Source organism: Panthera leo, chromosome B4 (assembly GCF_018350215.1).
Source record: "Panthera leo isolate Ple1 chromosome B4, P.leo_Ple1_pat1.1, whole genome shotgun sequence".
In the NCBI taxonomy this organism is placed as follows: Eukaryota; Metazoa; Chordata; class Mammalia; order Carnivora; family Felidae; genus Panthera; species Panthera leo.
In genome coordinates, this window is record NC_056685.1 from 123206641 (window position 1) to 123225011 (window position 18371).

At 46.9% G+C, this 18371-nt stretch overlaps 1 protein-coding gene across 1 annotated transcript in view; it reads left to right on the plus strand.

Annotated features, from left to right (window-relative positions):
* The window catches only part of STAB2 (stabilin 2), a 164138-nt gene that overhangs the window by 93945 nt on the left and 51822 nt on the right, over positions 1-18371 (plus strand). Inside the window, exons 32-39 of the mRNA XM_042947554.1 lie at positions 2130-2228; positions 2317-2424; positions 5387-5518; positions 9064-9192; positions 10453-10509; positions 11924-12019; positions 13558-13753; positions 15175-15270. Coding sequence (XP_042803488.1) covers positions 2130-2228; positions 2317-2424; positions 5387-5518; positions 9064-9192; positions 10453-10509; positions 11924-12019; positions 13558-13753; positions 15175-15270 — 913 coding nt within the window. The remainder of the gene's footprint in view (positions 1-2129; positions 2229-2316; positions 2425-5386; positions 5519-9063; positions 9193-10452; positions 10510-11923; positions 12020-13557; positions 13754-15174; positions 15271-18371) is intronic.

Consider the following 18371-nt stretch of genomic DNA (forward strand, 5'->3'; position numbering starts at 1 on the left):
CAGGGCTTGAACACATGAAACGTGAGATCACGACCGGAGCTGAAATCAGGAATCAGACGCTTAACCGACTGAGCCACACAGGCGCCCTGGGTTTATGAAGAACATTACTTAGCAAGGGTAGTTTTCTTCTCCAATCCTGGCTTTCCAAAGGACTAAAAACCTTTTTGGAAAACATAAAATTACCCCGACTCATTTACACACCTTATTAGTACAGCGATACCTCAGTCTGTCTCCTGAACTGAGTATTATCATGGGGCCAGTTCAGGTCTCACCTCCTCTTTCAAGCCTTCCTTCATCCCTGTGGCCCATATCATCAAGGATGGCGTGTAGTATCTGGGTACCAGCCCGTAGCTAGCTATGTGACCTTGGGCAAGCCACATAACCAATCTGAGCCTCATTTTTCTCCTCTGGTAAGAATTAAATAACACCTTCTCGGGGCACCTGGGTGGCTCAGTCGGTTAAGCGTCCAACTTCAGCTCAGGTCACGATCTCACACTCAGTGAGTTTGAGCCCCGCATCGGGCTCTGGGCCGATGGCTCAGAGCCTGGAGCCTGCTTCCGATTCTGTGTCTCCCTCTCTCTCTGCCCCTCCCCCGTTCATGCTCTGTCTCTCTCTGTCTCAAAAATAAATAAACGTTAAAAAAAAATTTTTTTTAATAAATAAATAAATAACACCTTCTCTCTCGATGCCTGCTGCCCAGCAGGCCTTCCCTCCACAAATGCTGGTTTTATGCCTTTCTCCTTCCTCTGTCCTCCCATGGAAGGAACTGGGTGTATGGTTCATCCAGCACACTATGCCCTCCCACCTGACGGCAGGTCCCAGGGGGGTGGGCCGCACTGCTGTGTCCCTCGGCAGCAGTGGCACCCAGCCTCATCCACGGTGACAGTTAGGATGGTTGACAGCCCAGCAGGTACAGGGCACCGTACAAAATATCCCGTCACATTCTCTCATTTAATTTTTACAACGGCCCTAAGAAAATAGACGTGACTGTCCTCACGTCACAAATAGGACAGATAAGGGGCACCCAGGTGGCTCAGTCAGTTAAGCGTCAATTCTTGATTTCAGCTCAGGTCATGATCTCACGGTTCGTGAGTTCGAGCCCTGCGTCGGGCTCGGCACTGACAGTGCGGAGCCTGCTTGGGATTCTCTCTGTCTCCCTCTTTCTCTCCCTGTCCCTCCCTCGCTCGTGCTTGCTCTCTCTCTAAATAAATAAATAAATGGGGCGCCTGGGTGGCTCAGTCGGTTAAGCGTCCGACTTCGGCTCAGGTCACGATCTCGCGGTATGTGAGTTCGAGCCCTGCGTCGGGCTCTGTGCTGACTGCTCAGAGCCTGGAGCCTGTTTCAGATTCTGTGTCTCCCTCTCTCTCTGACCCTCCCCCGTTCATGCCCTGTCTCTCTCTGTCTCAAAAATAAATAAACGTTAAAAAAAAAAAAACTTTATAAAAAATAAATAAATAAACAAACAAACACACACTCTTTTTAAAAACTGAGACAACTAAGGCCCCTCATGGTTAAATAACTGGATTGAGGAAGAAGTTATGTGACCACAAAAGATTCCTGGATGCCTGTCAACTGGCTCAAGGTCTCTGCTTAGCCTCTGGATTGCGCTGGCCCCCTAAAGACCTCCTGTACCCACCCGTGGACCTGCGTCAGGGCCACCATGAACACTTGTACAAGTTGTGCCGTGTATAAAGGCGCCTGGTTAAAACCCAGCCCCCTTCACTCCCCAGGCTGCGCACCCATTTGGTATCGCCAAGTGTCAGAGGAAATGGTGCCCTTTTTAAAATGCGCAGAGAGGGGCGCCTGGGTGTCTTGGTCGGTTAAGCGTCCGACTTCGGCTCAGGTTACGATCTCATGGTCGGTGAGTTCGAGCCCGGCGTTGGGCTCTGTGCTGACAGCTCAGAGCCTGGAGCCTGTTTTCAGGTTCTGTGTCTCCCTCTCTCTCTGCCCCTCCCCTGTTCATGCTCTGTCTCTCTCTGTCTCAAAAATAAATAAACGTTAAAAAAAAATTTTTTAAATGCGCAGAGGCACTCTTCATTGCATATTGTCACGTGACATGAACTTACGTACCGGAGGGCAACAAGCCCTGCTGACACATGCTAACAGAGTTTGGGGGCTTACTTCCCCAGGTTCTGGTGCCTCGAAGAAGTCTAACTGGCTCCCTACCAAACCTGCTCACACGGCTGGACCAGATGCCCAACTATTCCATCTTCCGGGGCTACATCATTGTAGGTACCACATTCTCTGCGTGACCCACTTGCTCAGGTTACCTGGCAACGGGAATCCCTCATGCGTTCTTGTCTCCCTCCATTGCAGCAATATAATCTGGCGAGTGCGATCGAGGCAGCTGATGCTTATACAGTGTTTGCTCCAAACAACGACGCCATTGAGAATTACATCCGGGAGAAGAAGATTGCAACTCTAGTAGGTATTGGGAAGGATAACCAGGCAAATTATTTTCTGACCGTTCAAACTCAACCTCTTTCCATCCATCAGTCATGTACAATCTCACTCTTTCAATCAAAACTTCCTTGTCCATGTGCAGACACTTAACGTAAACCCGCACCGAGACTTTCTCCGCTTTCTTGTTTCATTCATACCCATGGAAGCACACACTGGGGCCCTTGTACACGAGGACGCAGGTGTCCCAGGAACCTGGAAGGATCCTCATAGTCACCCTCCTTCCTGGCCCTGCCTCTCCTGGCCCCGGGCCACTGAGATGTCTGCGGCAAGGACGGAGAGAGAGTGGGTGGTCTCTGTCTTCATCCTCTTCTCCCACCTCTGTCCTTCCTGGTTTCTAACATCTGGGGCTACACAGCCCAGATTTGTCAAAGGATTTTGTCAAAGAATGCAGAGCTCCAATATGACACTGTCTGCCTCAAAACCCTTGAATGCGTCCCCATCTCAGTTCAGACTACCTCCCCAGATATCTAAGGCCTCCATTAACTGGCCACCATTCATCTTCTATTCGGTGGTGGCTCCGGAATTTTCACATAGGCCCGGGGGTTGCCCTGCCCCCAGCCCCCTGCCCCCTGCCCTCAGCCCCCTGCCCCATGATGAGAGGACATGTTTGAAGGTGTATTTGCACAGCAAGCACACAGCTTTCTTTCCCTTACATCTTCAAATAGGATGACTGAGCCCCAGATACTAACGAAATGCGGACTTACCTGTGAAGCCCCTTAGTGTCATCCTTGGGCCCACCCATTCTCTGCAGAAACCACATGGTCTAACCAGAGGGACAGTCTCAGAGACCCTAAACAAGCCAAGATGTGTTTGGTGCCTTTGTTCATATCTACCCACACATGCACACACGCATGTGCACACACACACACACACACACACACACACACACACACTGCCCTTTTGCCTTCACTACCTCCTGAATCTCCCTACCTATTCTTCAAGTCCACTCTGACTGCCTCAGGGAAGCTGGCCCTGGCCACCAGAGCCTTCAGAAAATCTCCCCTGCCTCTGAATTCAGACCATTTGCACACCCCTGCAGTACTATCTGGGTGAATTGTCCTTTCAAGTGAGCGAACCTTAGCTCTCCAAGTAGATTATAAACTCCATGAAGTCAGGGACACTGTCCTAGATTTTTGTGACTTGCATATTGAAAAAGCAGGACACCTGGGATGGGATCAGGATCCTGGGATCTCCTCTGCCCTGCCCCAGTCCCTTTGAATGTGTCCAGTGGAAAATATTCTTTTCCTCCCCTGGGATGAAACTTCAGGCAATCCCACAACTTTTCCGTTTTTCCCAAAAGTCCTATGACCATGTGAAGTCACAAACACAGTCTCAATTAAGTTAAAAAAAATTCCAGTAATAATCAACATGTCGAACTGGATTTCAAATCACATCTCTCACTGTTCCCTGCTGGGGCTTTGTCTAGGTGAGAAACTGGAGGAGGGGGCTTGTTCTTGAATCAACCAGGGTCCATCAGGAGACAGAAGCCATACCGGAGAGAGTTTAATATCATGAATTGTTGATCGGGTACAAAGCTGTGTAAACATAACTGAAAGGTTAAAAGGAGGGAGAGAGAAGTCAGAGGTAGCAGTAGCAGGAAGCATCTAGACCCAAAAGGCTGGAAGAGCAAAAGGAAGAGGTTAGAATTACTAAAATTTAGAGAAATGCAGAACAAGAGCCTCTCGGAGCTGTAACTCCGACCTCTGCGGAGGGGGCAATGTTCACCTGGCGTCTCTGACCCTGAAGGAGGGTCCCTGGGGGTCCAGGACCCAGACTCCAGCAGAGGGTGTTGCCTGGCAGGGGCTGAGAAGCCCTTCCCTCCAGATCCAGCTGCCCCTCTGGGGTGCAGAGAGGGGCTTGGGTGATGCCCATAGAAACAGGAAGCAAACAGAAGGAGGAAATCCCTTCTCCCTCCTTCAGTTCTAATAGGCCTCACAGTCTCCTTCTAGCACTTTCTACGGGCAGAACCTACCAGGAGCCCAGGCAAAGGAAAACTGTAGACTGCGGTCGCAACTGCGGCATCACAAAAGCAGAGTGTGGAGGGTGGGTTCGGGGTTCTCAGGAGGAGAACTGAAAAGGGTAGGAAGGGTCTTACCTAACTGGTACCACCTTGAGATGCCATTGCTGTTTCTAGGCCAAGTCAGGGTTTCAAAGCGTGCTCTCTCTCCCCCTCCCTCTTCCTACCCTCTCCCCACTTTGGTGGGTCCTTCGGAGACCCCACTCATCACCAGTGGTCTCTGACTGCTGTCCCCTGACCTGTGTGCATGCATCCTACTGCTGTAGTCATTTATCTCCTCCTTGGACCCTAAGCATCCAGAACCCACCTCCGGCTTTTCCCCAGGGGGAGCCTGTCTGCCCCAGTGAGCACCCATCTAAGATAGGACCTAAGGCCCCAGTTCTCTCAGAGAACCACACATCTGGTCCACAGGACCACATCCTCTCTCGTCCCAAGCCAGCGCTGGGAGTGCTGGCCTGTCCACCCTCCTCCCCCCTCCACCCTGCCAGCCAGCTATGACATGAGATTGCTCAGCTCTGAGTATAACCTGGTCCCATAGGTCACCCTATCTGCAGGGCACACAGATCATGTTCTTCAAAACATCCCATCGAATCTCCTCTTGTAGCCCCTGAGGCGAAAGGCAGGCTGGGGTATGGGGACCCTCTGTTCACAGCACATCTCTTCAAAGAAATCATCTCAGTCTGGGTTTTAGGGTCACATCAGGAGTTCCTGACCATCCCACATGGAAGACCGGCCAAGTCCGAGGTATTGCATCTCAGATTTAGTATTTAACATCTATCGCCTCATGATGTCTTGGCAAAAACTTGCAGTTCAACAAGCTGTTGCTCTTGTGATCCCCACGGTGCCTGGCAAGTGACTGGGACAGGCTGACCTATGGGTTGACTCTCAGTTCTGTGTGTTGCCCAGGAGGAGGACGTGCTCAGGTATCACGTGGTCTTGGAGGAGAAACTCCTGAAGAACAACCTGCACAACGGCATGCACCGGGAGACCATGCTGGGCTTTTCCTTCTTCATCGGCTTCTTCCTCCGTGACGACCAGGTGCGATCCTTTTACTTACCACCCAGGAAGGAGGGGGTGCCTGGGCAGCCCAGTCAGTCAAGCGTCCGACTCTTGGTTTCGGCTCAGGTCATGATCTCATGGGTTTCGTGGGTTCGAGCCCCGCCTCAGGCTCTGCCCTGGCAGCATGGAGCCTGCTTGGGATTCTCTCTCTCTCCCTCTCTCTCTGCCCCTCCCCTGCTCCTGCTGTCTCTATCTCTCTCAAAATAAATATATAAACCAAAAAACAAAACCAAAACAACAGGAATGACAGGAATGAGGGTCTTAGCGCCTATCCACCATCATCACTTCCTTGTTGAAACAAATCTCACCAGTGCTTCCTCCGCCTTATCCACAAAGGACAGTTGCCTATGTTCCACCGTAAAGAGAAAACAGACTGTCAAGCTTCAACACACTCCCTGTTACCAGCCTCGGGACAATCAGTGCGGCTTCACTAATCACGGTATTTGAATTCCAGCAGTCACAGGTGCCCTTTGACAGTGATTCCTAACAAACCCAACAGACAGTCCTTGAGCACTCTCTAAGATAACAGTGGACATGGCAGCAAACCCCAACTCCCAGGACATGGCACTGGCTGAGGGGGCCAAGTGACACGTGGGGTCCAGCAGCCAAATGAGTAACGTCATGATTGCCTGATCGCACAGACCGTGGTCCTGGGACCGACTGCCCCCACACGGATGCTCAGTATTTACCTCACACAACCCCTAATTATTTCAAAGTCTTCAGGATTCATGAAAAAGAATTGATGAGACTAAACGTTTGAAGTATTTCAAGCGTAGGGGCTCCTGAGTGGCTCAGTTAGTTAAATGTCCAACTGTGGCTCAGGTCAAGATCTCACAGTTTGTGAGTTCGAGCCCCGCATTGAGCTCTGTGCTGACAGCTCGGAGCCTGGAACCTGCTTCAGATTCTTTGTCTCCCTCTCTCTCTCTGTCCCTCCCCTGCTCTCTCTCTCTCTCTCTCTCTCTCTCTCTCTCTGTCTCTTTCCCTCAAAAATAAACATTAAAAAATTTTTTAATTTAAAAAAATAAAAATAAAGTGCTTCAAGTGTAATTCTATTTAAATATTTCAAACATCAAGGAAGATCAGTTTATGAAAATTCAGCAAGAAACTCACAGGGTGATTCTAGTATAAATTCTCCTAAGGAAAACTAATAAAAACAAATTATTGTTTAAGATAACCTAGGTGTTCTGTGAAAAGGAAAGTTTAATCACAGACATTTTTGAACAATAATATTATTGGAGGCTTTCAAAAAGTGCAATCCTGGGGCACCTGGTGGTTCAGTCAGTTAAACATCTGACTTGAGTTCAGGTCTAACAGTTCATGGGTTCGAGCCCTGCATCAGGCTCTGTGCTGACAGCTCAGAACCTGGAGCCTGCTTGGCATTCTGTGTCTCCCTCTCTCTCTCTGCCCCTCCCCTACTTGTACTCTCCCTCTCTCTCTCTCTCCCTCTCAAAAATAAATAAACTTTAAAAAATAAAAATAAAAAAGTGCAATCTTAAAAGCAATGCTCTCAATGGTATTGTCATTGAACTACAAGTTAATTTTTGTGTGCGTTTTGTTTTAACCTGCTTGGGTTAAAAAAAAAAAAAAAAGAGCTTGAGTCTTACAGAATAATCTAACTCTAAATATTCTCCTCTGACTCCTGTAAATAGTCCCACCTATTGTACAATAACTTTGAAGAGATCCTCTTAGATACATTTTCTTATTTTTCCCATTAAGCAAGTTTTGATTGGTAAAGAACTTATTTTTTTGTTTTTATCCATATCATTTTTTTAAATGTTTATTTGTTTTTGAGAGAGAGAGTTTGTGAGAGTATGCAAGTGGAGGAGGGGCAAAGAGAAAGAAGGACAGAGGATCCAAAGTGGGCTCTGTGCTAACAGCAGAAAGCCCAACATGGGATTCGAACCCATGAACGGTGAGATCATGACCTGATCCGAAGTCGGCCGCTTAACCGACTGAGCCACCCAGGCGCCCCTCAAATAAAAATTTTATTTTATTTTTTTAAAGTCATTTTTTTTTTTTTTGAGACAGAGAGAGACATAGCATGAACGGGGGAGGGGCAGAGAGAGAGGGAGACACAGAATCGGAAGCAGGCTCTAGGCTCTGAGCCATCAGCACAGAGCCCGACGCAGGGCTCGAACGGACCATGAGATCATGACCTGAGCTGAAGTCGGACGCTTAACCGACTGAGCCACCCACGCGCCCCTCAAATAAAAATTTTAATGCAGCCTGTAATTCCCTGAGTACATCTCACCATGAAGATGATTCAGACTTTTTTCATGCAAATCAACAGTATTACAGCATCAGAAGTTCTGCCATTTTGATATTTTTTAAAGTGTTCAGTGTCTCAGAATTCTGGAAGTTTGTGGTGCAACCACCATTCGACACGACCAGTAAAGTTCCCGGCTAGTCTTACAGATCTACACAGACGCTAGAACACCTGTGGAGCTCGGCCGTGATTTACCTCAACACCCAGTGGAAAGTCACCTGACTTCAAATAAACATAAGGGACTTCAACATTCCATGGGAGTTCAAGTTTCAGCACTTGGAAGAATGATTTTAATATTGCTGCTGTGGGGAGTCTGGGGATGTAATTAATCATTTTGAAGCCCTTATTGGTTACAAACTTAACTTTTTCTTAGTGCACTGAAGATTTCCCCTTCTCCCAACTCACACACACACACACACACACACACACACACACACACACACACAGAGACCAATTTTTTAAAGAACCATTTGTTTCCAGTTTTATTATTTACATTAATGAACGAATTAGTAGATTCCCTTGTTTTGTATTACTCAATCATTAAGGTATCCTCTCCTTAAAAAAAATCAAAATAAAACAAGTTATAGCTCAAAGTTGAATTGGAGTTAGCAGCCTTTCATGAAGAACCTCTGAGCATTCACCACACACTGGGAAATGATACTACCTAGTGGAACTCTTTTCACAAACAAAAACACTAAAAAAAATGCTAGTTATTGTTTTTTCTTAAGTGCCTGTCACTTGGCCTTTGTGAGGGTTGCTTGCCAATTAACCATAGAGATGTGCTGAAAGGCCAATGAGTCTCATTCTCCACATCTTCATTTTGGAAGGCATTCACACCTCCAGGACCACCAGTCCATAGTACAGCTGAGCACGTCCGTGGTGCCATTTTGCCAGTGGCACTAACATAACAATCATGATTCAGAATTCCTCAAATGGTCATAAACCACCTAATGTGAGAGGTGGAGTGAAACCTTAGAGATTCTCTAGAACAGCCTCTTCCTTTTACAAAAGAGGAAGTTGAGATTTAGAGAGGAAAAACCATTGGCCCATTGTCACACAACAAGTTGGTGCCAGGTGCGAGACTGTTACTTAGACTCTCCTCCCTTAGGAGGGCCTTTTCCACTACAGTGTGTTACCTTCGAGGTGAATACTGGAATATCTCCTAGGTTGTTGTGATATTGTTGCCTCCAATCCCGATCTTCCCTATTTCCCTTGAAATCACTACACTAAAACTCACATTTAACCCTCTTGGTTATAGCTCTACGTAAATGAGGCTCCAATAAACTACACCAATGCAGCCACTGACAAGGGAGTGATCCATGGTTTGGGGAAAGTTCTGGAAATTCAGAAGAATAGATGTGACAACAACGACACTACGATTGTACAAGTAAGTTATATCCAAGGCCAATGATGCAACTGTTGGCTTAGTTTTTTATAAATTTGCTAAGCATAAGTTTCATCTATCAGGGTATCTCAATTCAGTTGAAAAACACTGAGTGAGCATCTCTGATGTACAAAAAAGCAGAATGAGCTTGGCTCTACAAAGGTATATAAGACATGATCCCTACCCCAATGGACTCAAAATCTGGTGCAATAAATTATACCTTGAGTACCTGGGAACGTGCCTGGGGGGTTGTATTGAGCAGAATTCTCAAGCCATGGTCTTTGTCAAAGGGAAAACAAGCCATGCCTAGCGCAGGCTCAGAGGGAGGCTATGGTCCACCTATGGCAGGTATTGGCCAAACCTGGTCTATGAGGAGAGAAAATAAAGAGGTGGATTATTTCAGTGTAACATAAAATGCAGTAATGGAGACTTTTCAGTCCATGAGATAGTGTAGGATCTTTCTCGATAGTAATAGCTGCTGACGTTTTGGGGGCGCTTCTTATGTGCCAGGCACTGCACATATTCTATGTGGTTTTAATGGTTTTACACAGGTTAATACACATGTTACATGTACCATGCTCACAATACCCTACAAAATAGGTACTATTACTATCCCCATTTTGCAGATGGGGAAAACGAGCCACAGAGAGGCTAAGTAATGCACCAGGTTCACAGAGCTAGCAAGTGGCAGACAAGGAGTTAAAATCCAGGCAGTCTGGCCCCAGAGCCAGAACCCTGAACAACCACACCATCCTGTCTGGTGCGAGCCAAGTTAAGAACCAGTCACACTGACCTCCTCCTGTTCTAGGAATGGGTCACATTTAAAATTTTCTGTCATTCCTAACTAGTGCTCATTATTTTACAATAGTATCTATCAGCTCCGTACTGACCCCTCAGCTCCCCGTGCTCCCAAGGCCGGGCACGGTGTGTGACACATCCTCTCAGTCTGGGAATCTCGACAAATTCACTAAATAATGGGTTTTCCGTGAAGGAGGGCTGTTGTTAAAGGAATTGGGATGTAAATGAGGTAAGAGGATAATTAGTATCAGAGAGTAGAGGAAAGCAATGCTAAGACATCCCAGACCTCAAGTAGTGAAGGGCTTATCTAAATGAACAGGAAAGAAGCTGATCGGATGAGCTCCCCTAATATCTTTCTGAGTTTCAATTCTATATGCTAATACCGTCAGCTTCAAGGTCTGGAAAATACTTTGCAGTAAAAGCAATAACCATGAAATGTTCACTTTGCCTCTGTGTTTTACCAAGGGAAAATGTGGGAAGTGTTCCCAGCTGCCGATCTGCCCACCTGGAACTAAACCACTAGTAAGTATTTTGTCTTCTTTTATAAAATAGTTTCCAGATCCTAGGCGGTCCGAATTAGAAAATGAACCTCAAGCATATCTCATTTTCTCTGCCCTCATCCCTGTATTTTAATCCCTGCGTTTTAATTTAATTTTACCTTCTTATATTACATGCATCTTTCTAAAGTCTTGAATCCATTTTTTTTTTTTGGACCAAAGTAAAATTTAATTAGTACATAAATAGAAGCCGGGGTTCACATCATTCGATGCACAATGCAGGAAGAGATTTTTCACTTTCTACATCTTTCACATCCCAGAAGCCAGTCGAGGATAAGAGCAGGAAATCTTATCAGAGAAGGCAGACTCTATATCCAAACAACATCCAATCTGGATGAGTTTCCTTTTAGTTGAAGTTACAACTTCCTCTAAGAAACAGATGGCAAACTTGGGAGAAGTAAACATGTCTTTGAATTGATTACTAATTTATGTTTCTTGTAGCTATTTATTATAAGAGCTACTCCTGATAATGTTCCAATCGTTACCAAAAAAAAAATAGATGGGGAGCGCCTGGGTGGCTCAGTCAGTTAAGCGTCCGACTTCTGCTCAGGTCATGATCTCACAGTTCGTGGGTTTGAGCCCTACATTGGGCTCTGTGCTGACAGCTCAGAGCCTGGAGCCTGCTTCAGATTCTGTGTCTCCCTCTCTCTGGCCCTCCCCCACCCACCCTTTGTGTGTGTGTGTGTGTGTGTGTGTGTGTGTGTGTGTGTGTGTGTGTCTCAAAACTAAACATAAAAACATTTTTTTAAAATAGATGCTTATGCACCTTCCATAACATGAGAATAAAAATTTTTAATGATGGGGCACCTTGGTGGCTCAGTTAATCATCCACTCTTGGTTTTGGTTTGGGTCATGATCTTAGGGTCATGAGATCAAGCCCTTCCATGCCCAATGGAGCATGCTTGGGATTCTCTCTCTCCCTCTCCCTCACGTTGTCTCTCTGAAAAAGAAAGAAGGAAAGAAAGAAAGAAAGAAAGAAAGAAAGAAAGAAAGAAAGAAAGAAAGAAAGAAAGAAGGAAAACTTATAATGAAAACAATGCTGATTCTCTCACTGGAGTTTTAATCTGGTACATTACAGGATATTTTTATCTAGTTTGCAACTTTTCCTACAACTTCTCCTGAGTTAGTTTTCTAGACAAAAGTTCTTTTTACAGAGTACCACCTCAAGGTATCCTAATTTGGATTTTGCCTGCTTTCACTTCTGGCAGTCAACATTGTGATTTTGTGTCTCCTTTCTTACAAAGCAGCTCCAAGAAACCAACCCCCTCCCTTTCCAGAACATTTCAGTCAGAGAAACAGCGATATGTCACCCACGTACTTTCTCCTAGGGACTGGAACTTCTTCTTCCCCAAAACGTTGACATCGTTTCTATTGCATAGGGCGAAGAGACAAGGAGATGTATCTACACCTTTTATTTCATGGGCAAGCGATCCGTGTTCATTGGGTGCCAGCCAAGCTGTATGAAAACGGTCATTGTGAGTATAAGGATTGAATCACCCTTCCAATTCCTGCAGCAGATGGGGAAATGTAATCATATGTCATATTTTTCAGATGCCTTCACATGTATTCCTTCCGCCTCTCCTCTTCCTCCTCATCATCCCCACTCCCGTTGTCATCGTCATTCAAGGTAGCGGTGGTTAACAGTAAAACTCAGGCCAGCCCTGTAAGTCAGGAAACAGGTAAAAGCTGCAATATTCAATTGTGTGGTGAAGAAACAGAAGGACTGAGACGCTAGAAGGACCATCTCATTGTTGCAACAGGGTGAAATGCCCTGTGAGTGTGCTTGCATGCAAAGGGATGGAGAAGACAGCCAGCTCCCTAATAAGGGAAAGAGAAGGTGCACCTGCTTGTTTAGAAAACGAACCCCAGAGCTAAGTACATCTGTGCTGTTGCTTTGGGATCTGCAGGAAAAGTCTTTATAACTTCCTGCCCTGCTTCTCTCCCAGAAGACTAGGCATAGCCCCTGCCTATCCTACAGAAATCAAGGTGGTCTGGCCCTCAAGCTGCAGAGCTTTTGTGGGCTTTTTTGGTTTTTGTTTTCCAGGATCCAGAAATGTTTTCTTGGAACACAGCCATGCTCATGCATTTACTTTCTTACTGAAGTAGAATGAACATACAATGTTATATTCCTTTCACCAGTACAACAGGTGAATCAACAATTCTACAGGTGGAATCTAAAAACAAAACAAAGGAACCAAGAAACAAACCAAAAACATAGACTCTTAAAACACAGAGAACACCGTTGCCACGGAGGGTGGGGAATGAAATAGGTGAAGGGGACTATGAGGTACAAACTCCCAGTTATAAAATAAGACACAGGATGCAAAGTACAGCATAGGGACTATAGTTAGGAATATGCAGTAGCATCGTGTGGTGACAGATGGTGACTGCGCTTATTGAGGCCACCACTGAGTGACCTAGACATTTGTGTTTTGGCGAACTCAAGAATAAGAGGCAGAGGCGATGGGGATTAAAGATGACGCTCATCATGAGGAGCACTGAGTAATATATGGAATTGTCCAATCACTATAGTGCACACCTGAAATTACGATAACATTATATGCTAGCTATAGTGGAATTAAAATGAAAACCTTAATAAAAATTTTAGAAAAGTAAGAAAAGCACACAGCCAGGAGGGCTTCCCTTAACTCCAAGAGATTCATTTATGAAGTGCAGAAGGCTTCCCCTGCAAAGGCGTCTCACCCTCAGAACCAGTGGGGACGACATAAGGCACACCAGGGAGGGGCCCGGGGTCCTGGATGGTGACCACAGCTGACACATCCCCCTCCACCCCTGCATCACCTGCATTATTCTTTTCTCTGTTCCTGATGCCCTCTTTTCCCGCTGGTCTTCATCCCCGCCTCTCTCTGGCCTTTCTGCTTTCCCTCCTTCCTGCCTTCCGCTCCTTCCCGCTCAGGGTACCTCTCATGCATTGTCAGAGCTCTGGACAAAACCCGGGGATGGAGGTGTGGCCGCCTCCCTCCAAGCCCAGCCTTGTCCCCCCCGGTTGCAGACGAGAGAATGCTGTGCCGGCTTCTTTGGCCCCCAGTGCCAGCCCTGCCCAGGGAAAGCCGAGAACGTCTGCTTTGGAAACGGGATCTGCTTGGACGGGCTGAACGGCACGGGCGTGTGCGAGTGTGGAGAGGGCTTCGGGGGCACGGCCTGTGAGACCTGCACCGAGGGCAAGTACGGCCCCCAATGCGACCAAGGTGCGCACCCTCCTCCCCACCCCGCCGGGCGCCGCGCCAAACCTGCCAGGGCCCGATCCTCCCCGCTCCGTCGCCAGCCTGTCTGGGCAGGCGGGCCAGAATCCCACCCCTACTATCAGGGAATTGTAAGGACGTCCGTGTCCTGCGATATGCACAAAACAGTGTTTCCAAACGTTTCCAGTCACTAACTGCACCTACCAAACGACCCCCAATCTGTTCGCGGACGTTCTCCCACCAACCTCACGTTTCTGTATTTGTCTGTGCGCCTGGATCCTCATGTTGGTTACCCTCTCAGTTTGGACATTGCTTGATAGTCTGAAATGCCCATTCCTGCACAGTCTCTCATTTGGTCTGCACAGGAATCTTATATACTTGGGTGTTCTGGTACCCATTTTACAGACGAGTATATTAAGGCAGAGTTGAATGGCTTCCCCCAGGGTCACACCTGATGAGAGGCAGAACCGAGATTTGAATCATACCTTACTTGGCTCCAAAGCCTTGCTCTTGAATCCTGCTGTCCTCTATGTAAAGATTACTCTATTAATTCACCTTTAGCAAGCCACCTGCTTTAAGCTGTTTTGTTTTCACAAAAACCATCATCTGTTTGCATTCTCTGACCCTGACTTCCTTGTGCCCAGGGACACACGCACACACGCACTTGGGAGGAGTTTCTTAATCCACGATGGGAAAGCAAGGAATTTTTCTACCTTGCACTAAACACCATAAATTGGACCTGGCTATCACTGCTTTATCAGTAGCCTGTCCAAGCCAAAATCAATATATAAATGAATCATTATAATTGGACCATAGACCATATAGTTGGAACTATAGCGCTGATTCTTTCTGTCATTTGGAAGCGTTTTCTGTTTCCATTTGTGCAGGACTTCCTAACCTGTGATTCATGGGGTCATGGAGTCTAGCAACGCCCCAAAGCTGAAACCTTTTCTCAGGGGAAGGCATCCAAAGCTTCCAGCCAGTTCTCAGAGGCTCATGACACTGCTGCGTAATAAAGGAATTGGCATTTCTATGTTATTAAAGAAGGCAACGCCACACCAGGGTTATATAAACCTAGTGGACAAACCTTAGGGAACACACGTGCTCCCAGCCCAGGCTGTCCCACACAGCCCTGAATCCTCCGATGACTTTAGCTGAGGACACTCTCAACCTGCTCGGGTCAGCAACCTACAGTGCTTCCCAGTCCCACAACCGTGGTCTGTGTCAGATCATGGCCTGATTCGATTCTGTCTCCTGTGCCCCCGCCCTCCCTGTGAATCCAGCCCTCCATTAACGACAATGAGCCCCTGGAACCAGGTTGGCGAATGAAATGCCTCTCACAGGAAGTGACACTTTATAGTAAATGATAAATGAGCTCCTGAGCACAGGTCAGAGGTCTAACAATTTGTGGGCACTTTTCCACTTAGCGTGCTCTTGTGTCCACGGGAGATGCAGCCAAGGACCCTCGGGTGACGGCTCCTGCGACTGTGAGGTTGGCTGGCGAGGAGTGTCATGTGACAGTGGTAAGGGCGAGCCCCTCGGTCCTTATGATCTGCTCTTAGCCTCGCGTCGTAGCAGCTACATTTCTTTCTTCCTAAAATAGAAATGACGCCTCTGTTACTTCCTTTGGCAATCCAAGTAATTCCTACTTGCTGCAAAAAGTTTGTAAAATAAAGACAAGAAGAAAGAAGTAGATCAGAACTGCTCACGTTCCCATAGCAGGAAAGAACTCTCGCTAATGTCTTACATTGACCTACTGGCCTTCCACTCTTTTTCTGGGTGTATAAACATCTGTGTGTGAGACCGCACTCTACATACAGTTTTACAGCCTACTTTTTCTTTTTTTTTTTAAGTTTTTATTTAATTTTGAGAAAGAGAGAGAGAGAAAGGAAAGATTATGCGTGCACAAGTTGGGGAGGGGCAGAGAGAGAGAATCCCAAGCAGGCTCCACACTGTCAGCACAGAGCCCAGCACAGAACTCGATCCCACAAACCATGAGATCATGACCTGAGCCAAAATCAAGAGTCAGACACTTAACCAACTAAGCCACCCAGGTGCCCCTACAGCCTACTTTTTCATTTTACAGTATGTAACGGATAGCTTTCCACATGGATAAATATAGATAAATACCATTTTTTAGTTTTCATGCGATATCTCAGTATATGACTACACCACGCTTTCTCAAACCAATTTTCGATTGTCATCGTAGCACTGCCATGAACATACATCATTTTGCATTTGTCTAATTCATCCTCTGATATTTCTAAAGATGGGATATCTGCATCAGAAGTTGGCACTTTGGGGGCGCCCGGGTGGCTAGGTTGGTTAAGCATCTGACTTCAGCTCAGGTCATGATCTCACATCACAGTAGGTGAGTTTGAGCCCCACACTGAGCTCACTATTGTCAGTGTGGGGCCCACTTCGGATTTTCAGTCCCCCTCTCTCTCTCTGCCCATCCCCCCCCCTCTTAAAAATAAACATTAAAAAAAAAAAGAAGTTGCACTTTTGGAGGGAGTGTTTGCTACTTTTTGCTGAGCTGTCCTGCAGAGGTTATATGCGTTTATTTTTATTTTCCCACAACAGGATCTGAACAGGCCCATCTCCCCTAGCCACACCACACTGTGCTGATGTTTAATGTGCCCCAAGGACAGCCCTCCAGACTCACTCCTCTTCCTGCTCTCCCTCCTGGGAGAAAAGACCAGCCCACCCCACCTGCCCCCCCCCCCCAATCTAGAAACCACCCACGTGGCCTTCATGCCTCCCTGGCCAGCATGTCTGCATTATTCTAACATCCACATCCCATCCTGTGGCTCATCCTCTCAGTGAGAGGCTTGGGGTCTGTCCCTGTGCCTCCTGTCCTAGCTTCCTCCACTCCATCCTCCACATGGCTGCCAGAGAGAACTTTCCAGAACACAGGTGTCTTAGTTCAGGCTGCTATAACAAGTGTTATAGACGAGATGTCTTATAAGCCACAGAAACGTCTCTCTCAGTTCTGATGGCTGGAAGTCTGAGACCAGGTGCCATCGGGCTCTGGTGAGAACCCTTTCCTGGGTTGCCAGCTGCTGGTTTCTCACGTCCTCACACGGCAGAAGAGGCAAGGGTGCTTTCTGGGGTCTCTTTTATAAGGGCACTAATCCCATTCATGAGCACGCTTATGACCTAACCATCTCCAAAGGCCCAAGCCCCAACACCTTCACCCTGGAGATTAGGTTTCCACATATGGATTTGAGGGGTGAGGTGACACAAACATCTGCCCCCACCCCCGCCATAGCAATAGGTAAGACCATTATTCCCACCCCCTCCCCAGGACTTGACAACCTGCTATGACTCTTCATTGCCTCCAGGAGAAAGTTCATTGCCTCCAAGGGACACACCTTAGCAGGGTAGAGTACAAGGCTATTCACCGACTGGCACTCACCCAGTTTTCCAGCCGGGTCTCAGTGCACATCGTGCGCACGCAGCTTCCGGCCTAGAAATGGAAATAAGTGGTCAAGAGTGTTCAAAAAATAGTAGTATGAGAGCACAGAGGAAAGAGCCTCTAGACTGGAGCCAGGAAGAAAACTCCTCTGTTCACGTGCAGACTCCCCACTCCCAAGCACCTGGCAGGCATCACTGAGGCCAGAGAGGGGTGCCACCTCCGTCTCAAAAGAGCACGCCATGTAGCCACCCCTATTAACTGAAGTTGGCTCAAAGGTTTAGAGCATGTTTCAGAGAGGAGGACCTAAAAGATGACTGGGATTTCAGTAGACAGAGAATGGAGAGATCACAGACTTCCAGGCTCAAGGAAGAGCATCCATAACAGCACAAAATTGCATTGTACCCATTTAGCACCTTGGAGCCTGTCAAGATTCCGCCTGACACAAAACAGACATCTTTTGCAGTCAGGTCTCCGCTGCAGGACCTTCTGTGTGACTCGGCCAGCTCTAATAAGATTCTATCCCAACGGCTGTTAACGTGGGCATCCTCCCCAAAGGGTACTCTTTCTTCATTGCTAATGATTTCTTTCTGGATCCTCCCCTGCTGAGAAATATCTGGTAACTGAGCATCCAAGAGCGAGAGCCCATGCTATTCCAGGAATTTTAGGAATTAATTCAGCTAATAGATAATAGGTACCTTGCTATATGCCTGTCCCTGGGCTATTTTTGCAAATACAAAAGAAGGGGGGATGGGGTGCCGGGCTAGCTCATTCATAGAGCAAGCAACTCTTGATCTCAGGGTTGTGACTTCAAGCCTCATGTTGGGTGCAGAGATTACTTAAAAATAAAATTTAAAAAGAAAATTTTTAATGTTTATTTTTGAGAGAGAGAGAGAGAGTGTGTGAGCAGGGGAGGGCCAGAGAGAGAGGGAGACACAGAATCTGAAGCAGGTTCCAGTCCCTGAGCTGTCAGCACAGAGCCCGATGTGGGGCTTGAACTCACAAACCGTGAGATCATGATCTGAGCTGAAGTTGGACACTTAACCAACTGAGCCACCCTGGCACCCCCAAAATATAATCTTTTTTGAAAAAAGGAAAAAAAGCCTTTTAATATTAGTTATAATTAAGCTTTGCTTGTTTATTTCACTCCATAATAAAATGATGAAAAACTAGAAAGAATAAAGAACACAGGAAATAGAAATAAGAGTA